Here is a 23432-nt window from a genome sequence, read left to right on the forward strand (position 1 = left end):
AAAAGAAAAATAGGTACCAATGTGAAAAAATCATTCATGGCATGAATTTTCCAATAAAAACAACCTAACCTGGTCTCTAGATCTTTGGATATGTACACATACTATTTTTATGCCATTGTTGCACCCAAATTATGGCACATTAAGAAGAACTTCGATATCCTTTGCCAAAAAAGAAACAAAGTTACATTATTTTATTATGGATCTTTGTCCCATGATAATTAAAAATTATGCAAAATAAAAGTTTGCAAATTCATTAATACATAAATATCCTCTATTAAAGCCACATTCTAAGGTTTCTTCATGGCTTAGAGGTTAACCTAAAATCTCAAGACTACTCCCAGTGGAGCAGTGCACGTATCTATCTTTCAAGGACCAGCCTATCTGAGAGGAGAGATGCTATTTGCTTTTTTTTTTTTTTTCCCTTTCTCTCCTTAACTGTAATATAGATTTATATGCAATTTTATGCTCAGGAAATTAGTCATTATGTTATGAATTGTTTTGGCTCTAGTAACTCATGAAGACCATCTCCTGAGGAAATAATTATAATGATGAAATCATAGGTCTTTGAAATATCAAAATATGGTTAATATTCTAAAAAGCTTGCTACTGAAAGCATTCCTGCAGTGATCCAATCCCTTGTAGATTACTTTTTATAAAGAGTCTCTCTCTAAATTAAAAAATCTGAATTCTCATATATCCAGTTAGCTTGAAGTGGAATTATGCCTCTATATAAGTATATTTGCTAAAATATTAACAAAAATTAAAATTCTCTGGTTTGTGAATTGGATTTAAGAATAATCTTTCTCATCAATTTATTAATTCTTGTTCCTTTCTGTTTCTAGTGGTTGGTTAACATTTAGAGATATAGATGAATTTTCTGATTGGTAGAGAGCTTTGCATAGGAAAAGTTTTATGAAGATTATTTGCAGCTAAACTCTTTATTTAGCTACTTCAGTTATACAAGCAAAGACAAGGAAGCAAAAAAAAAAGCTTCAATACTAAAATAGAAGTTATAAATTCTAAGCTTTTGAAGCACAAAAGAGACTCAGGCCTTTATTCAAAGATTATTCTTAGTTGGCATACAATTCTAGGAGGATGGTCTTTTTTTTTTTTTTTAATCACTACAGGGATTGAATAGCAATACAGATACAGTGTGGCACCTATAGACAGAAGTATTCTGATAGTCATAGGAAGTAATTAATAACAGCAAAGATGGAGATAGAAAAATTGTAAAATGAAAACATGAATTTAGAAATCATATTAGTTTTAGTCATTATTTCAGCTGCCTTTGAGGACACAACTGTATCTTTCAGCATAACAGAGTAATGGATGTTTATAGTAAATATGCTAAAAGAAAATATTATCTTTAGAATATTATGTTTAAGAAGTTAAGACAACGTATAACAAAGTTTCTATTCAAAATTTTAAAAATCATGTACATAAACTCCTGATTGGAAAATGTAGCTTTTAAAGACAACATTTCCTGAGAGTTTTATCCAGTCTTTTAAAATGTCCTAGAAATGAAGATTTAAAATTATTTAAAGCTGAGCATAATAATGCATACCTATAGATACAGATGTTGGTGGATTGTTTGAGTAGGGGAGAACTAAATTGCAGTAAAGCTAAAGCCGATTGGATATTCATAGTAAGTCTGGAACCAAAACTGTTGAGTCTGCTTGAATGAAAAACACAAGACTTCCAAAAGAAGGAGTGAACCAATCCAAGTAAGAAAAGGGAGTGAATTCAACCTGTTCTTATCAATATTAAATGATAAAGCTCTAGAGTAAACCTTGTGTTTCTAGTCTGAATGGGATAATGATATTCAATCTAACAACAATAACAACAAAGATTAAGATTTATATTTAACTCATTAAATATTGAAAATTATTTTAATGGACATCTCTTTAATAAGATTATCATACTAAGCCAAATGGAGCCCATTTATCCTAAAATGAAAGGAAACAATGAATTCACATGCACTGAAAATAATAACAAAATATTCTATTAAAAAACAACATTGATGTATTTCAAAATAGAAATAAACTAAGTTTTTGCCACACAAAAACTCATCCCTCTCACTTCACTCTTCCCTAAATGGCAAAGAATAGAATACCACTCTTCCTCGCTTCCCCAAATTTTTCTACCGTGCCTTAGAGCTCCACTGACCTTTGCATCTACAATCAGCTTGGGTATGGAGGAAAAGGGCCGAAGGGACAAAATACAAACCCCTTGGAGAGATTCTTTTCCATGGCTCACTTCCCATCAGCCTCTCCAAGCATCTCCTCCAGCTTGAGGATGTTTGAGGAAGGAGGGGGAAAGCTGATGAAGCTTTATAGTGAGATCTCTTATCTTGAAAATACATAGACGCTTGTGCTCAGACTTTACAAGTGGAAGAGATCTATACTAAGCATAATTATAGGCTGCATTAGAGTTTTATAAAAACAGATTTGGGGCAGGAAAAGGTGGGAGGAAAACAGTCATATTCAAATCAATATGGTACTTTTCCTACTTTCTTGATGAGTCTTGATCATCATTATGAAAATTAATTACTATTTTATGCTGTGACTTTGAATCTTTCTTATAAAGGTGGGAGTGAATGATAAATAGGTTAATATAAAGGGTGTCCCAAAAACCCTTGTGCAACTCTTAAGATTTAATGGCTTAGAACAGAACCAAGACTTTTGGGACATACTCTATGATAGGACTAGTTTCTCGAATCCTATTGAATCAAAGACCAATAGTTCCATCTTCTACATATTTTTTTTTTTATCTCTGAAAAAATATTCATGATTGACATCAGTTTCTTTTGTCTTGTCAGCAACATTTAAAACATCTCATTCTAAATAACACAGTGGGCCATGAATCAACCTTTAATTAATCTTTTTATTCAATAACTAAGTGAATATTTATTCAACTACTTTTATAGAGGCGGCATTCTTTACTTATGCTTGTTTAAAGGATATGATGGAATAGTCCTTACCATTTTGAGAATTGTACTATAGTACTTTGAGTGGACTACACATTTTTTATCATCAGACTAAGATGATGACACTTTAGGCTACATTTTTTTTCTAAATGACTTTTAATTGCAGTCTATATACAAGTAACATTAACAATTGCATCTTTAATCTCAAAGTTAGTTTAGTACTATATAATGTCTCTACAAAAATATTCTATAGCATGATGCTCACTAGTCTTGTTTTTCTTTTAATTTTTTTAACCAATTTATCTCATTTTGAAATGTTAACAGTCACCTCCATCAGAAATAAAGAGAGCTCATTTAACTATACTTGCTTATTGGAATCTTTTGCCTTTTCAATTAATGTTAGTTCAGAAATTAAAAGTCTGACTTTTGCCCAGCTTCCATCCTATTGTTTGTGCATACATTACCATCTAGACTAGAGGGCTATAGTTTAACTTGCTAGTATAAAGTGATGGTTTCAGCCTTTACTGAAAGGAGTAGAATGTAACTTTTCCTTTTATAATATTGGTAGTAATTAGAAGAACCAAATTCAGGTTCAAATTCAAATTTAGCTTCTTGATTCCAAATACTAAGTTTTCTATATGTCATTTCTATGGCACTTTTGAACTTGAATATTTTGAGACCTGAATGCAAGTCTCATTTATTTATAATTTATTATAAAATCTCTGTTAAAAGGCCCATGGAGCAGCAGATTGAGATCAAGAACTCTTCATTCTAGTACAATGTGTACCACTGCCTCCTTCCATCTTCTAAACACACATATACACATACACACACACACACACACACACACACACACACACACACACTATCCTGGAAAACTCTTTTATAACTTATGTATCTTGATAGCTGGGTACAGTAAGCATTGAATGGGCTTCTGAAATCTGAATGCTTCCTAACTGGGGAGCTATCCTATGCCTGTAACGTGGCAGTAACATAACTTCAAATAATTCCAAATGAAGGTTTCTCAACCTTTTTTTTTTTTTTTTTGTCACTGTATTTGCTATTTTTCCCCTTATGGGGTCATATAAAAGTTGGACATGAATGAATTACTGAATACTCTATTCAATATTAAAGGAAATAGATTCCAAAGTTTTTTCATGCAAATATTAATAAAATAAAATAGGTTTCAATAGCATGATAGTTATTCATTAAATATTCTATACATTTCTGCACAAAAAGACCTCTGGTTAAAATGTCTATTTATTTCCTAAGACTGCAATCTAAAGCTTATTGTCATTATATCATCATCTAATTATTGCCTGGTTCTTATCTGTATTTTGTGTGAGGCTTTCTAGTATTCAAACTTTCCCTTTTCTTTTACAGTCTTTCCTTTTCACTTCTATATTTTTAGCCTTTGTGAAAGCAGTTGAGTTTTTACAGCTATTGCCAGCCAATGAGATTGTTCTTTTCCACCAGTCAATGAGATTGTTTTTTCCTTCAATCTAGTGAACCAATTGATGACATTGCAATCTCTGGATGTAAAGCTGTTTTCAATGTTTTCATCATTGTTCATGGCTCTAGCCTTATTTCATATTACCACCTAGGTAAATACATCCTGCATCCCATGTATCTGGCTTCTTCATTGCTCTTCTAACTTGGTTGAGTAATAGGTTATTTCACATGCCTACAATATTCTCTTTCCTCATCTTTGCCTCTTAAATCCCTCTAATTCCTTTCAAAACCTCAGCTCATGGGCCATCATCTCTTGGAAAAGGTTGTCCATTCTTACTTGTTAATGTTCTCCCTTTCCTACGTATTGTATTTACTTATTTACATATTGTAGCTCTGGATAAAATAAAAATTCCCTGAAGAACTGCTTTTCAATTCTGTCTTTGTATTTCAATTACCTAACACTACTTGGCTTAGAAAAACTGCTTAATTTGGGCCTGTTGAATTGTTGTACTCTTGGTAAACTCACATTATTATTTAACTTCTTATGTATGTCTATATTGCCTTTCTAACTACAATGTAGATTCCCTGAATGGCAAGACCTGATTCTTTGTATCTTCCTCCAGCTTTGGAGAAAGTGGCTCAACTATATTTTCTTCAAAGTAATGAATGAAATACATATTTAAACAAATGAATTAGTTTTCAATGTAATCAGCTAATAAATATAGTAATCACTTCTGAAAAACTAATGTAAATGTTTTATTCTTCTAAATCTGGCATTGACTAAGAAAATGCATGAACATTTTGTACTTAGTCTTATAAATTGTGTATTGCACAAAATTGTATTTGGCTCATTTGCCTAATAGTTCAAATTCTGCAGTTTATATCTAAGAGAAAGACAATGATTCAACCTAGATTTAATCTAAGTTTATTTTAGTATATGAAGTATCTTGTGACCAATACTCCAATGTTTTTCAGAATCATTCCTTGATCAATATATAATTAATTAAACTTTATTTTATAAAATACCTATTGTGGAATTTTGAAGCTTTTGTGCTTAATTTTTGTGAAGTTTAGGGAAAAGATTTTATTTTTCTATGAAGCTATTCTACTTAGCTAAAATCAGACACAATTTTGATTTTGTGCTTCTAAAAGGACTCCTTTGAAAGTGTGTTGATACTGTTGCTCCGATTATTCAATTGAACATTTATACTTAGGAAAGTGCTATATTAAATATATACATATATAGAGACTTTGCATATTTTGTATGGATATAAATATGCACATATTCAGATAAATGTTTGAAAGTTCAAACCTATTTATAACTATGCAAAGGGAAAGTTCACCAGAGATAAATTATTCACTCAAAATTCTGAGGCATTTCACTTAATAACTGGGTTAAGTATTAATTTTGAAACATAGCTAACCAGGGACTTGGATGACTCATAATTTGTGAACCTGGTTAACTAGAAGGATAGAATTGTACTCAACAGAAAAGGGGAAACTAGTATTGGGGGGCAGGTTTAAAAGACATTATGGGTTCCATTTTGGAAATTTACAGAAAATCTTGGCAGTGGGGTGGGGGTGGAGTGAAAAGGCTAGAGCAGACAGAGACTGAGAATGAGAAAGACAGAGACACAAACAATAACAGATACACAGAGGCAGAGGAAAATATAACAAAAAAGCTGTGGCAATCCTTATAGATTTTAAAATTTATATAAACTGATTATTTTAAAACCAATGTTTGTAAAATTGAATTTTATTGTGCAGTAGTTTTAAGTAGAGGCAGTTCCTCCTAAAAAAAACCCTAAGAAAAATCTGACCATAAACTGGATCATAGATTTAGAGAATTGATCAACCTTCTAATTTATAGCCAAGGAAACTGAAGATGAGAGAGGTTAAGTGCTTTCTCCAAGGTCATAATGGTAAATGAATGAGTGATGGTCATAGGATTTTAATTTAGGTCCTCTGATTCCAAAATGTTTTTTTATGCTATACCAGGCTAATCCTGCCACTGTGATTTGATGCAGTATGAAAGAGTATTTTTTTTTTTTTACAAAAAAAAGATGTTATAATTCTCCTTTGACTTAAAAAGTTTCTATTAAATTTCAAATGTATTTTGATTTAAAAAATTAATTTATATAATTCAGCAGAATGGAGCAAAATTTGAAAAGATCAGTGACTTTGGAGAGTATATTCTCCCTCCTATTCACAGATCACAACCTTTCTATGCCTCAATGACTTCTAATACAATCAACAAAATTTATCACTTTTTTGTCAACCTTTTGATTATGAATCTTTCTGAATTCTTTGTAGCCTGTTATAGTTCATATCTTGAGAGACACAGAAGTCACTGATCAATGCGTCTGAACTCAAGCTTGTATTTCCCTAGGTATTCTAGAGTCACCCATGTCAAAGATTTTGGAATTGAATTGAAATAAGGATATGTTTTATATTATTTGTAAAAACAAAGACAAATCTTTCTTACAGGTAAGTAAAAAACTTTTAAAAGGATTTAACTTAAAATTTGCCTATAAATTTATCTCTGGTCTGCGGGTCAGGAGATTTTCTTCTTTCCCCAAAGAAAATTCAAGAAAAGCCATTGTAATCACAAGTTCAATGTTACTACTACAGTTACTATTATTTTTAATAAGAGTACATTTTCTGAGAATGTTCTTGCAAGAAATATCTTTCTATGTTTCCACATCTCTGTCTTTTATGTTATTGTTGTATGTTTCTTTCTTCTGTTCAATTAGTTGTCCAAGTACAGATGTTAATTTTTTATAGCTTTTGCCCCAGGATCGACTTGAGAACAAACCTTTTAAGTCTAAGTATGAGTAAATGTTATTGAAGTACAGATCTTTTTATGCCTAAGGTATGAGTTATCTTTTGCTAAATAAACTAAAGAAAAATTACATAATCCATTGTTATTTTCACTATACTAAACTGAATTTTCTTTATAATCTTTCAGGATTATTTAACTTTATTATCCCACAACACACAGCCAGCCTTCTATATTTTTCATATATGCCAAATATTATATTGTTAGACAATATATTTAAGTGACTTGAAATGTATTTTCTGATAAAGACTAAACATTTTTAAAAAGAAATATCAAGACTGGCTGGGATCTGTAGAAGCCATCTCTAGTGCCTTCCCTGTAGAATTATACATATTAGCCTCATAATGGCAACTATTATCAAGTTTGTTAAGACATCCCAGAAAAATGTCTCTCTTACTTTGTAGCCTGTTCCCATACTTTGTGTCACAAAAGATCAGCACATGGGCAGAGTATACCGATATGCTCCACTATTGCAATTCCGTGTGTGGAAGGACTGGGGAGCTGACTATCAGAAGAGTTGGGGTGGCCCATAACTACAGTGTTGTGGAGAGATTCAGGAGCACAGAGATGTTTTGTAGCTGGTCCCAGTCTGTTAGATGTGTGACCAACACAGGGCAGCCTCTGATTGAATCTGTAGAAGACCTGGAGGCACCTTCCAAAGACCTTTATCATCAGTCTTAGGCTATTCTCTTGGTAGTACTTTGTTTTTGGTTTGACTCCTTTGCTAATGCTGCTCATTGAGGGACAATGCTATATACCTGAGACTAGCATCTGGCCCATGATTATGAACCTCAGTTCCTTGCCTGCTTTAGAAGGTTTGACTTTTTTTATTTTATTTTAGGTGAAAGTAGTAGGAAGTTATGACTTTCTGAATTTCAAAAGGTAGGAGAGAGAGCCACCTGATGTACAAACAACCAGGCTTCTGGAACTCTGGGAATCTGGGAGTACAAGCTAAGTTTTGTAGCCAGTCCAGCATCAATGCCTTAAGAATAAGGAATGACCTTGGGATCTTTCCATTTGGATTGTGAACCTGCAGGGACTAACGCTTTGTAGAACTGTGTTCAGTTTCAACCCATTCTTCCCAGAGATTGTAGTGGTATATTTATTTAGAATGCTTCTGAGATCTTAGTACTTTTGTTTTTGTTCTATCTTTTAAGTAGAAGTCCCTTTATAAATGGTACTACATAAATAAAACTGTAAATGGAGCTAGTCACTGGTATCCAACAATGAGGAATACAACTAGTAGGAAGTTGAGCTGGCAGAACTCTGAGGGAGAGACATAGCTTGAGTTCCCAAATATGCTTTCTCAGATCTGTTGGGATACATGTCACCAAGACTCTTCTGGAAGTAGGCGCCAAAGTTTCTTCCATGTGGTGAATTGTATCAGTTGAACCCTTTCTTCTTATTACTTATGTAATTCTTAAAATTAGATTTTTTTTCCTTCTAACCTAAATGCTTCCTACTATTTATAATGAATATGATGAATAATGCAGGAGTTCTCAAACTACGCCCTGCGGGCCAGATGCGGCCCGCTGAGGACGTGTATGCGCCAGATGGGTTATGGCAAATGGGCTGAGGGGCAGAGACAGAGTGTGAGCTTTTGTTTTTACTATAGTCCAGCCCTCCCACAGTCTGAAGGACAGTGAACTGGCCCCCTATTTAAAAAGTTTGAGGACCACTGAACAGTACAGAGTAAACTTTATATAAAAGTATTCCAGGCTTCTAACTGGGATGTGAGCAAAGACAACTTATGCCAATGGATCCATGGATGGTAGAGAATTCTGTTGAAATCATTTATTAACTTTGATGCATACATCTTTCTGATTACATGTTATACTATACAAAGAATTAGATTAATTGGCACAAAGAAAACCACACTATCCCATCTTACCTAGAGTGAGTGGGGGAGGATGTGGATCAAGAACATATTCTTTCTCTGGCTCTTCTCCTCTAGGGATTTGTATAGTTCTCTTTTTCAGTCCAGTATCCACTACTGCTTTTTTATTTTTGTTTGGATATTTGTATCCACTATCCTTATTCTGTTTCTTTATATTATAAAGATCTATCACTGAAAGAGGTTGGATTTGAAGATCATGTAAAATGTGATCTTGTAAAGCAACTGCAGTAATAGCTAAATTTTTAGGATGGTCCTAAAGAAATGGAAAAAACATGAAGAAAAATTCATATACATACTACATACATAAATGATTAGTTAACAGAAAATTAAAGTTTTGCCTGTCACTTTTGACAGCACTTGATACTCAAGTTTTATGTCATTAGTTAAAATTAAAAATAAATGTACTAAATTGAAAAATGTTTGACCTGCTGTTACCTTAACTTTTAAAGTCATTACTTGGCTTCAGAATTTATATCAACTCAATAGTAGTAATTTTTCACTTAATTGCTAAAGCCATAATTATAATATGCAATAAACTCATTATGAATTATAAAACTTTTACATGCCTAAACATATGTTGCTGCACTATAATTAAATTAGCCCTTGGGCCAGTCTTGCCTTCTAGTACACCAAAAAGAAATGTACATGTAAGTATGTATTATTAATTTTTGGTAAATTAAATAGATTTCCTACAAAGGCTAAAACTACCATCTAGCTAAAAGATATCTGAAACAAATGCTGGAGTGGTGGTTGTCCCCAGCACCCATGCCACACCCATGGACTGCTTAGCTACTTTCCATCCTGCTAACATCTCCTAGCTGGTACCTAATGGACCAAATTTTTCCTTTTTTTTTCCCTGTCTATATCAATTAAAATACAAAATTACAGGCAATCTTACTGTAGTTTTTTTTTTTTTTAAATAAAGGCTGTACCTTAGAATAATTTCTTATCATGTTGAATCAGAAGTTATCTTCTCTTTTCTAAAACACAATGTTGCTTCTTTGTAACAATAGTCATCACTTTATATTCCTTAAATTCCTATATAGAAAAACATAATTATTTACATCAAACTGATCAAAATAAAGTCTTATAGAGAATAGAAATTTGATTCTAAGTTTGCATTTCTGAAGAAAGCTGTATTAAGTTTTAAATAGATGTTTCAAATGAATCAACAAATACCTGTTGGATGCTTTACTAAATACTCTTAAAATATAAGAGAAACATAAATTTTTTTGTTTTGTTTTGAGGCTGGGGTTAAGTGACTTGCCCAGGTCACACAGCTAGGAAGTGTTAAATGTCTGAGATCAGATTTGAACTCGGGTCCTCCTGAATTCAGGGCTGGTGCTCTATCTACTGCACCACCTAGCTGCCCCAGAGAAACATAAATTATGAATTTTGCTTCGAAGTAGCTTACAATCTGACTTTAGGTGTAGAAGGATTTCATAAAAGGAAGAAATCTGGAGAGTTCAAAGAAAATTTCATGGAGGACATGGGCTTAAAACTGAAACAACTACTCAGAGCTCTAGGTAATTCTCTAAGATCCTAACCAGGGGTTCTCAAACTACTGCTCGCTGAGGACGTTTGTGTGGCCCGCCGGGTTATGGCAAATGGGCTGAGGGACAGAGACAGAGTGTGAGTTTTTGTTTTTACTATAATCCGGCCCTCCCACAGTCTTGAGGGAGAGTGAACTGGCCCCCTATTTGAAATGTGTGAGGACCACTATAAGCTATTGCGAAGGTGCCAGCTTGCACTAATAGCAGGAGCTTCCTCATCCAGTTGCTGCTTGCATCAATGAAATGGCTGGGCCAGGCCCAATGCTTCTCAGATTTGAATAAAGTAAGAATACAGAGTGGGGGTAGGGTAGGGACTGTGAGGTGGGAGATTAGGCAGGCAGAGTTAAGCCTTAGAGGGTCTTAGGAAGTTACAAGAGGAAAGAATCAGAGGCAGCTACATGGCACAGTGAATTGAGTACTAAGCAGAAGGAGCTCAGTTCAAATCTGGCCTCAGACATCTGTTGTGTGACAGGAAAAGTCAATTGACTTTTTGCCTCAGTTTCTTCATCTATAAAATAAGGATAATAACAGCAGCTACTACTTCCCTGGGCTGTTGTGAAGATCAAATGAGATAATATTTGTAAAAAACACTTAACACAGTGGCCGGTCCATATTAACTACTATACTAAATTGATGCATTAGGCAACATAGAAATACTACAGGTTCTTAAACATGCACTATCATGATAGTGATATTTTAGAAAGTCTGACAATAGATTTCAGAATGGCTTATATATGAGAAGGAACAAGAGACAGCAACTTAACATTTGTAATAATCTAACTGTCAGATGATGAAACCTGAAATATAACTACTACAACAGCAGTTTGACGCAAAAATTTCTTCATAAAAATCATAAATCTAATCTGAGAGACAATTATAAAATAGCTACACACACAGCGATTTACTGTCAAATAAATAAATAACTTCATAGGGCTTAGGGAAAAGATATGGAGGTAATAGAAATATTAGAATCAAAGTTCAATACAAGGTCTCTTGGGGTATGGGAGACAAGAATGGTAGTTGGTTTGCTGTTGATGCGAACCAAAATGACATCACTATGTTGGGATCAAGGTACTCTGTCTTGACTATGGCTGATCATTCTAAAGGCTCTAATAGGTTGGGCACAAATAGTCCATATGAACATTTGTAGTGGAAATGTCTCTAAATTTGTGCATCTCCTGTTTCTTTTGAGTCACTGCAGCTCTGCTTTGTTTATAGAGTACAGGACCTGCTTTGATGTGGGCACACCATGATGGACCGTCCTGCCCAGTGGCTCCCATTTCTCAATATTGATTCTAAAGTTCTTCAGAGAGACCTTGAAAATGTCCTTGCATTGCTGTTTCTGACTTCCACATGAAGCCGGTCTTGGGTGAGTTCTTTGTGAATTCTTTTGGGCAAATACACTTTTGGCCTTTGAACAACATGGCCAGTCCATTGGAAATGCTCTCTGTTGTAGAGTTTGAATGCCAGGCAGTTCAGCTCAAAAAAGGACCTTAGTGTCTTAGTATTTTTTTCTTGCCAGTTAATCTTAGAATCTTCCTAAGACAGTTCAAAAGGAAGTGATTCAGGTTCTTAGCATGATACTGTATAATGTCTAGGTTTCAGAAGTCAGCACAGTGGCTCTGTTGACCTTCAGTTTGGTAGACAACCTTATATCTCCTCTCATACTTTTCTCTGGAGCCTCCCACACATGGGGATAGTTCTGGAAATGCATGCATCATCTATGTGTATATCACTGGAAAGTAGACTGCCAAGGTAAAGGAACTTATCCACAGCATTCAAAATTTCTCCACCTACTGAAACCAATGGTTCCATGTTTGGATAATGAGGTGTTGGTTGGTAAAGAACTTTTATTTTCTTAATGTTAATTGTTAGGTCAAAACTAGCACCAAGTATAGTAACTTCCACAAAATTCCTAGTTTAGTGTTTCATTATGGAACGGAGGTTTCCCATGGTTCTTTAAAATGATACCAATGGAAAACACATTCTACACTACCAGAAAGGTTCAAATACAATTCTAGGGATAAGAATGAGTCTACTATTTCAGATGGCAGGGGACTACTAAGAATCACATAATTCTAGGCTACCTACATAAATTTAATGATTGGTACTTCTATTTTGAGTTTTATCCAACAATCAATGGATTGATAAGTTACTAGAAGAATTGTAGCTCATTTATATTAACATTTTTCACCATATATCAAATGAGAAGACATAAAGTAGTTGCTACTAAATGTGAAGACATTTTTTCTCAGATAGAAAATTAAAGAGCTAATGTAGTTGGTTACATCATGGACCTAAATGTAATCTGAAATATTATTAGAACACTAATTTGGAATTGGAAGGGATCTTGGAGGCCATCAATTCTAATTACCTTAATATTACAGATGAGGAAATTAAGGCACAGAAAAATTAAATGATTTGGCCAGAGCCACAACACCAATATATGTCAGAGGTGGGATATGAACTAGGTCTTTCTGACTCCAAGGCCATTTATTTCTCTGTCCACTATTTTGCATTATCTTTTTTCACAGGGGATCTGATTATTTCACCTGGAAATTCACACAATAAATCTTTAAGCAAATAGATTACCATTAGTATAATTTGAGTTTATAGATGAATACCTGTTGCAGAAGATGAAGAGGCAGAAAATATTATTAAAAACTTTATATAGGTAGGTAATTTCAATATGATGATAAGCAAAGGGAAGAAAAAGAAAAATATATTGTAATATATGTTTTTGCATAAATAAGAGACTGAAGCTTTCTAGACTATTCAGAAGCTCTACATGCCTGAACATCATGAATATTTCAAGTGTCAGACAGTAAAAATAATAAGGATTATATAATAATAAAAAATGAAATTGACCATAAAAGGACACCAACAAGGAAATGTATAATTGATTAAAAAAGGTGAACTGGTATATAAAGGAGCAAGAGGGAGGAGTAACAAGGAGATAGTGCTGCATCAGACCAGAGGAAGGCTTGATTACTTTTGGGGAGCACAGTCATGAATCACTCACTATAAAGTGTGGAAAGACTATGATCTGCAGTGGTGGAAGATATCCACATAGGTGAGGTCACATTTTCATTCAAGAACTGAAGTATTACAAAAAGGAAATAGTTTGACAATGACTATAGTTAAACGTTTGCACTATTACTATAAATTTCCAAAAGTTAAATTCACACAAAGTATATCTATCACATGAAGAAGCACACACTAAAATCCATGCCAATTTTATGATCCTTGTGGGACACATTTTGTTTGTCAACCTTTATTCCCTTCCTGGCCCTGCTTTTCTACTGGGGCTCAACTATTTTTTTATGCTTCTCCATGCTTGGAGCTTTCTCACGCTAGAACATCTCTTTGCTATGCTGGCCCATTTCTCCAATCAGCGAATTCTTTCTTTTGGGGGAGGGGCCCAGTCTAGCTTTCTAAACTTTACCACCATGCCTTACATAGCTACCTTTCCATTCCCTCCCCACCCCTTTTTCATCTTCTTTCTGGGTGCTGTCTTTCTGGATAACCTCAATTGAAGGCAGGGGCTTGCTTTCTTTCCTTTTTTTGCTTTTTTTTTTTGCTTTTGTTTGTTTGTTTGTTTATATCTTCAGTGCTTAGCCCAGTGCCTGGTACATAGTGAGTATTTAATAAATATTTATTGCTTTGCCTTACTAGGACAAATTTTGCTTAAATGTACTGAATCTGAATATGGAAATACAATTATCCATTTCTATACCCAGCTAGTTATTCCCAATAATCACTGCAGGTAATAGCTGCCATTGTGTTTTGATTTCTTTTTTTTTAAATAATATTTTTTTTTAAAATTTTTCCATCTACATGCTAAGATAGTTTTCAACATTCACTTTGCAAGATCTTGGGTTCCAAATTTTACTCCTTCACACTCTCTCCCCCCTATCCTAGACAGCAAGCAATCCTATTAAAGATGGATAATTCTTCTAAACATATTTCCAGATTTGTCATGCTATGCAAGAAAAATCAGAACAAAAAGGGAAAAAACTATGAGAAAGAAAAAACAAGCAAGCAGGCAAATAACAAACAAACAACAAAAGTAGAAAATCCTATGTTTTGATTCACATTCAGTGTCCATAGTATTTTTTCTGCATGTGGATAGTTCTTTCCATCACAAGTCTATTGGAATTGGCTTGAATCACCACATTGCTGAAAAAAGCCATATCCATCCCAGTTGAACATCATATAATCTTGATGATGTATACAATTGTTCTCTTGGTTCCCTCCTCACTTCACTCAGCATCAGTTCATATAAGTCTTTGTAGGCTTTTCTAAAATCAGCCTGCTTATCCTTTCTTACAGAATAAAAATATTCCATAACACTCATATACCATAACTTATTCATCCATTCTCCAACTGATGAGCATCCACTTAATTACTAGTTTCTTGCCACTATAAAAAGAGCTGCCACAAACATTTTTGCACATGTGGATCCCTTTCCTTCCTTTAAGATCTCTCAGGGATCCAAGCCCAGTAGAAACACTGCTGGATCAAAGGATATGCAGAGTTTTATAGCCCTTTAGGCATAGTTCACAAATTGCTCTCCCAGAATGGTTGGATCAGTTCATAACTTCTCAAGGGTGCATCAGTGTCCTGGTTTTCTCACACCTCCTCCAACGTTTTTTTTTAAATCATATTATGTGAGGTGGCATTTCAGAGTTGTTTCAATTTGCATTTCTCTAATCAATTGTGATTTAAAGCATTTTCTTCCTTCCTTCTTTCCTTTTCCTTTTTTTTCCTTCCTTCCTTCCTTCCTTCCTTCCTTCCTTCCTTCCTTCCTTCCTTCCTTCCTTCCTTCCTTCCTTCCTTCCTTTCTTCCTTCCTTCCTTCCTTCCTTCCTTCCTTCCTTCCTTCCTTCCTTCCTTCCTTCCTTCCTTCCATGAGGCAATTGGGGTGAAGTAACTTTCCCAGGGTCACATAGCTAGTTAAGTATCATGTGTCTGAGGTCATATTTGAGCTCAGATTCCCCTGAGTGGGGCTGAAGTTTTAACCACTGTGCAACTTAGCTATCCCAGAGTGTTTCTCATATGACTTTAGCTTTGTTTTTTTTGTTTCAAAATTGCCTGTTTCCAGTACTGGTGGTTTCCAAACCTCTCAGCTAGAGATCCCAAAAAGGACTTAAGAGAGTCAGCAGAAAGACTGTGGAACCAGGAACCAATCAGAACCAGCACAACTTCCCCCAACCCTGCCTGTCTTGTTCCCCAGCTCCAGCAAAGCCAAAGTCCGTTGATTTAGCACCCTAGAATTTACAGTGGGATAGGGACACTCCTAACAGCTCCAGGGCAGAAAAGAGTGCTTGTGGTCAGACTCCTAGAAGGATTTCTGAAAACAGCTGTACAAACCCCTGAAATTTGGGACAGTGCCTCCATCCTGGAAACAGAGCTCTACTTTAACAAAAAGTTAAAAGCTGAGTAATAGACTAGTAAAACGAGCAAACAACAGAAAAGGTTCTGACCATTAAAAATTACATAGTGGCAAGGAAGATCAAAACACACTCAGAAGAAAGGAAGTTGAAGCTCCTACATCCAAAGCCTCCAAGAAAAATAAGAATTAGGCTCAGGCCATGGAAGAACTCAAAAGGGATTTTGAAAATCAAATAACAGAGATAGAGGGAAAATTAGGAAAGGAATTGAGGAAGGTGCAAAAGGAAATGCAAAAGGCTAATGAAAAGAATGACTTAAAAATCAAAATTGGCCAGTTGGGATAGGAGGTACACAAGCTCACTGAAGAAAGTAATTCCTTAAAAAATAGAATTGAGCAAATGGAAGCTAATGACTTTATAAGAAATCAAGATACAATAAAACAAAACCAAAAAAAGGAAAAAAATAGAAAAAATGAAATACTTCATTGGAAAAACAATTGACCTGGAGTATTTTAAAATTTATTGGTTACCTGAAGTAATGATTTAAAAAAAAAAAGAGCCTGGTCATCATCTTTCAAGAAATTATCAAGGAAAATTATTCTGATATTCTAGAACCAGAAGGTAAAATAGAAATTGAAAGAATCTACTGATCACTTCCTGAAAGAGATTTGCAAATGAAAACTCCGAGAAATACTCCATTCAAGAAAAAAATACTATAAGCATCCAAAAAGAAAAAATTCAAATATAAAAGAGAAAAAAATTCAAGTATATAAATAGGAGTCACAGTCAGGGTAACACAAGATTTAGTAGCTTCTACATTAAAGGACCAGAGAGCTTGAAATATGATATTCTAGAGAGCAATGGAGATTACAACCAAGAATCACCTACCCAAAAAAACTGAGAATAATCCTTCCGTCCTTTGAAGGTAATCATTCAATGAAACAGGATTTTCAAACATTTGTGATGAAAAGACCAGAGCTGAATAGAAATTTTGATTTTCAAATTTAAGACTCTGGAGAAGCATAAGGAGGTAATCAGGAAAGTGATATTAAGAAGCATAAGGAGGTAATCAGGAGAGTGATATAATAATGAGGTTTATCTGTTTACATTACTTGTAACTTATTAGAACTTTCTCATTATTATAGTAGTTAAGAGTAGTGTATATAGACAGAGAGCACAGATATGGGTTGAATATGAAGGGATATCTTTTTTTTTTAATGATTAAATTAAGGGATGAGAGAGGAATGTACTGGGAGAAAGGGAAAGGGAGAGTGGAATAGTGAAAATTATCTGCCATAAAAAAGAGGCAAGAAAAAACTTTTACAATGGAGGGGAAGAGGGATAGGAGAGGGGGAGTGAATGAATCTTACTCTCATCAGAATTGGCTCAAATAGGAAATAACATACATACTCAATAGGGGTATAGAAAATAGGAGGGAAATGAGATATGGGAAGTAGGGAAAGATAATAAAATAGTATATTGGAGGAGGGACCAATATTGGTCAGCAAACACTTTTAAAGAGGGACAGAGTGAAAGGAGAGAGAGAATAAATAGTAGGAAATAGTTAGCAATAGTAATTGTATAAAGAATTTCAAAGCAAGTTTCTCTGACAAGGCCTCATTTCTCAAACATAGAGGGAACTGAGTCAAATTTATAAAAAATAAGAGCCATGCCCCAATTGATAAATGATCAAAAGATATGATCTGTGCCCCAAAGGGCTATACATTTATGCACATACTTTCACCTAATACCATCACTACTTGGCATGAATACCAAGAGAGATTTGGAAAGAAAAAAAAAAGGAAAATGACCTATATGTACCAAAAAATGTTCATAGCAACTCTTCTCAAAGAAAAAAAAGGAAATTGAGAGGATGCCCATCAATTGGAGAATGACTCAATAAACTGTGCTGTGTGTTTATAATGGAATACTATTGGTTCTATGGGAAATGAGCAGCAGGATGCTCTTATGGGGAGAAAAAAAACAAAACAAAAACTCAGAAAGTTCTCCATCAACTCAAGCAAAGTGAAATGTACAGTGTACAAAGTAATAACAATGTCCTGGGAGGACTAGATGTGAATGACTTTGTTATTCTTTGTAATATAATCATCCATGACTACTCTGACTTAGGATGAAAAATCTTATCCATACCCAGAGAAAGAATTGATTGTATCTGAATACAGATTGATTTTCTCTCTCTTCCCCCTGCCCCCGCCCCTCTCTGTCTGTCTCTCTTTTTCACTCCTCCTCTCTTCTCTCTCAATTTTCTGTCTCTCAATTTTTCTTTATTAGGGTGGGTTATCTATTTTTTTTTACAAGTTGACTTTTATGGAAATATTTTGGATAACTTCACAAGTGGTTTTTTCATTGTGCGTGGGGATAAAGGAGAGAATCTAGAACTCAAAAAAATTAAAAACAATATAGAAAATTTATGTTTGTATGTAACTGAGAATAAATATTAAATAAAAAACCCAGAAAAAACATACTTGCTCATATCCTTTAATCATTTATTAAATGGGGAATGACATTCTTATAAATAAATGTTTATACACATATATATGTTTGTATGTTATATGTATATAGTATTCTTATGTCCACAATTCCCCCCTCCACTTTTGTATCTTCCTGAATTGAAATATATTAAACATCAATTAATGAGAAGCTCAAAACTATTTTTTGTGGCCTATTTCTTCTGTAGGTCTAGTTCACCTACATTTTACAACTTCAAGATTTAGTTACCTTTTAGGTACCAAATTCCTCATATAGCACATTTAAGCACTGAAGTATTAATTTCAAATTTGGTCCCTCCAGTATTGTTGATAAGAATCCTTTTTTTTCTGCTCCATTGTTGCCAACTATGTGTTGACTCAATTTACTTGCCAAGCTGGCAAAAAACCTGTTTCCTCTCAGAGAAGCATTCTAATCTGTTGACATTAATTCTTCTAGTACTCTTTTTTTGCCTTGGGGTCAGCACTTTTGTTAAATATGAATTTTCAGTTTGGAGAGGATAAGTATCTTCAATCCAGCACCACACATTTCCTTGGAAACTCTCACATCCTGCCTATTTCTTCATCTTCTTACAATAACATAAGACTATTTATGCCAATGTTTGCTGCAAAAGTGCATCCACGAAGTTTTATTGCATTTAGGTAAACAGAATACAGTATTGGTAATAAGGTCATGAGATGCACAAGTCTTCCGTAATGTGATAATTGCTGTTGCTGTTTCCAACTCCAATCTTCCCAAGGACTCCCTGCCAGATCTAAGCCTACTCTAGCATTAAAGTCACCCAGAATATTTTCAACATAGAGAAGATCTAATTCAGTTCCAGCTGATCAATGATGGACAGAATCAGCTACACCCAGAGAAGGAACACTGGGAATTGAATGTAAACTGTTAGCACTACTGTCTATCTAGCCAGGTTACTTATACCTTTGGAATCCAATTCTTACTGTGCAACAAGAAAATTGGTTTTACACACATATATTGTATCTAGGATATACTGTAACACATTTAACATGTGTGGGACTGCTTGTCATCTAGGGGAGGGAGCAGAGGGAGGGAAAATTTGGAAAAGAAGTGAATACAAGGGATAATGTTGTAAAAAAAAATTACCCATGCATATGTAGTCAAAAAATTATAATTATAAAATTAATAAAAAACTTAAAAAAAAGTCACCCTGAATTATAAGTGTTTCTTTTGGATCATTGATGATAAAGAGTCTCGAGGTCCTCATAAAAAAGTTTTTCTTTGACCTTATCAGGGTTTGTCATGGTGGGAGTATAGGCACTGGTGACAGTGGCAATGGAATTTTTGTCTTAGGAAGATTATGAAGATCACCTGACAGAATAAGACACCAGACGTGACGTCCTCTCTAGAACTAAACTGCCAAACGTTCCAACTCTATTGCAGAGAGCACAACTCCATTGGGCTGGCCACATTGTTTGAATACCAAATATATATTTGTCAAAAAAAAAAATGATTTTATGGAGCACTCACATAGGGCAAGGGCTCACAAGCTCAGAAAAAGCAATACAAGGACACTCTCAAGATTTTATAGCCCTTTAGAATCGATTGTATGACACGGGAGACACTGGCACAGGACCACTCAGCATAGCACGCCCTCATCAGAGAAAGCTGTGAGCGTTCTATGAGCAAAACAGGAGACCAAAGGAAACATGAGATATGCAAAAATAGAGAAGTCATTCCAAATGTTCATAGGGATTACTTGTATCTGACCTGTGGCAGAGCATTATGAGCTCATAATGGTCTGATCAGCCATAGTCGGACACACTGTAACTTGACTCTAACATAGTGATGTCATTTTGGTCTTAAGAGTACCAAAGACGGGGCAGCTAGGTGGCGCAGTGGGTAGAGCACCAGCTTGAATTCAGGAGGACCCAAGTTCAAATCTGGTCTCAGACACTTCTTAGCTGTGTGACCCTGGGCAAGTCACTTAACCCCAGCCTTAGGGAAAAAAAACCAAACAGTACCAAGGACAAGCAGCATGATGACAATAGATTGTTATAGCGGCATTTTTTGGGGTCAATTTTGCTTTATTATCTAAATCTCACTCTCCTGTTTGAAACCACATAGGGCCTAGCTAAAATTCAAACTATCTGCCCTGTGAATTCTCTAGCACCTTCCCTAACTCAAGGCGTTGGACGGTACACATCTATAAACATCATTTGGCACGCTCGGGCTAAAGCTGAGTTTCATTCCAGACTTCGATAGAAAGCTCTTTTCTTTCCCCCTTTACAACTTTCCAGCATTTTGTGAAATGGTACAGCTTCTAAATCTGTCTTCTTTACTGTTCAGGAAGACTGGGAACATTAACCATCATTGTCATCTCCATGGGCAAGGAGAGCAACTGTTCATCCAGGGCCTTCTAATTCTCAGGAGACTCTGAGTTGTCCACAAGGTTTTGACTTCTTCCATTTCTTGAATCTGATCGTATTTTCTGACAGCTTCTTCTTTATGGTCTTTTACTCATCTCCACAAATCAAGTATTTAGAGCTGGAATTGACCTTAACTGTCCATCTAGACTTTCTCTTTTCCCCAAGAATACATACATCATTCTTATTGTTATCAAAACATTACTTACTAGAAGAATCCAGAGACTAGGAAATCTTTGTCATATAGATTGTTTGTAGTCAAGGAATTTGACCTTTCCAAAGGAAATTGTGATAATTTTTGGATAATTTGTAATTTGGTTGAAATTCTGCATTCTTTAGGAAAAAAAAAATTCTTAGGGGAGAATAAAATTTAAAAAAAATAATAAAGTCCAAATTTGATTCCAAATTGCTCGTTCAAGGAAATCAAGGCTCAGGAGGAAAAGGACTTGATTCACATCATTCTATAACTGTAATTATTTACTAAAATGTGCTGGACATAACCTTTTTCCTCAACTTAACCACTTAAAGGGGATACCCGAGAGGCATCTTGGCAAAGCAGAGAAAATGCTGGATTTTTCCAGAAGATTTGCATTTAAATTCTAGCTACAGTGCTGCCTCTGGCGATTGAACTTACCCTCTCTAAGCCTCAGTTTCTTTATTTGCTAAGTGGGGAATAATAACAACACACCCTTGAGAGGGCATTAGTGTAGTTATAAGACTTTTGGGACACCCTGAACAACTCCAATAAGAGCTCCTCCTCAACTGTACCCCTCCCCCACTCCAGGCCTCCTTACACCCAATCCTGGATCTCCTTTTATCTCTTCCCTCCTCCCTCCTCCCTCCTCCCTCCAACACCCCCGTCCCGTCGCTCATCTCCTCATCCCCCTCCCTCCGCCGCCTTTCCTTTCCCTTGTGTTTATCCAAGACCCAACCAATAGTCCCCTCCTCAGAAACCCTGAGAACATGGGCCAGAAGCAGAGGAATCCCTCAGACTTCAGCTTTCATACCAATCTCCGGCTCCCAGTCCCCGCTAGCAACGCGTCTCAGAACAGCTCCGCCGTTGCTGTGGCAATCCTCCCAGAATGCGCCCCACCCAGTACGCACGCGCATTCCTACCACTCGCAACTTTTTGCATAGGGCGTGCGCGCGCAGGCGGGATTCTACTTCAGGCTGGCGGGAAGTGCCGCAGGGCGCTCGTGCACGCATGCGCGTGGGCACGTGGTATCTCCTCCCGGAGAACTCTGGCTGACAGGGCTTGGGAGAGTAGGTGAAGTCTCTGAGTCACTTTCAGTGTTAAGATGCTCTCACCAACAACACTAAACTGAAGCTCTTGTCAATTAGTGAGAGTCATTGACGCTTTTATATATAGCGCTTTTAAGGTTCTCAAAGTGCTTTCCTCCCTCCTCCCTCCACATATATATATATATATATATATATATATATATATATATATATATATATATATATATATATATACAAAGGCAAAAAAAATAGATTGCCTTCAAGAATTTATATTTTAATGAGGGATGGACATGCAAATTTATATTCTAATGAGGGATAGACATGTCATTATCTAGATACATAGGCAAGGTCTCATCCAGTCTTTCTTGAATATGGCACATCTGTGGTTTTGTGACTTACAAAGCCTTTGAATGACATGGACCTTGTGGTTAGGAGCAATTTATTAATCAAAACATAAAGACTTAATTTCCTACTACTAGCTATTTTTTAAAGGCTTCTTTCTAAGCAAGCTTCTAAGACTATAATTGCCCAAGAGTTGCTGTTCAATATCAGTCCAGGGAAGGAAGTTTCTAACCTGGGAATTGTCTCACCAATGGTATCATTGCTCTAGTTCATTTCCACTTCCCATTCCCCTAGTATTGTGTTGTATTATCATCTTCTAGAATATCAGCTTTTAAAATGCATAGCTTTTATACCTAAATTTTCTATAATTTAGTAATTTGCATATAAAAATAAATATCAAGCAGTAGTAAATGATTTTGGCAAATTAAGAAAGTCTAATTTACAGGTAGTGTTTAGTAAAAAACAAAATTAAATTATAAATCCTTCTAGAATCTCACTTTGCCATTGTCATCTTATAAAACGATGAAAAAATATTATAAAATAATTGTTACTTTAAAATATATTTGAAATCTTAAAACATTTTTTTTTTTTTTTTTTTACCAAACTAAAAAAGAAAAAAATCTATTTTGTGACAAGTTCCTTTAACTGGAATGACTAAATTCAAACTCATCCTTATTTGTTCTGAGATATTTTGATTTTATGGGAGACTTCTAGCTCTAAAGTTTTCAGAAATAATTTCTTACAATAAATAGCATAAACAATACAAGAATTCTACAATCAAGCTGAATGGAATAGAGTTTCAAAAAATCTACACCCTCACTTTTTAACAGTATAAAGTTAAAAGTGTCAATAAGTTAGCTACATGAATTTTTTAAATGTGAGTCTTCTTTTAGG

At 35.0% G+C, this 23432-nt stretch overlaps 1 protein-coding gene across 1 annotated transcript in view; it reads right to left on the minus strand.

The window, feature by feature from the left end:
* RNF32 (ring finger protein 32) overlaps positions 1–22083 on the minus strand; it is a 63445-nt gene extending 41362 nt beyond the window's left edge. The window contains exons 1-3 of the mRNA XM_074267323.1: positions 21962–22083; positions 10047–10152; positions 9109–9367 (exon numbers count right to left, since the gene is read on the minus strand). Of these exons, the coding sequence (XP_074123424.1) occupies positions 9109–9367; positions 10047–10067 (280 nt within the window). The 5' untranslated portion in view covers positions 10068–10152; positions 21962–22083. The remainder of the gene's footprint in view (positions 1–9108; positions 9368–10046; positions 10153–21961) is intronic.
* Between the last annotated feature and the right edge of the window lie 1349 nt (positions 22084–23432).

The sequence above is a fragment of the Sminthopsis crassicaudata genome, chromosome 5, assembly GCF_048593235.1.
Source record: "Sminthopsis crassicaudata isolate SCR6 chromosome 5, ASM4859323v1, whole genome shotgun sequence".
Lineage (NCBI taxonomy): Eukaryota > Metazoa > Chordata > Mammalia > Dasyuromorphia > Dasyuridae > Sminthopsis > Sminthopsis crassicaudata.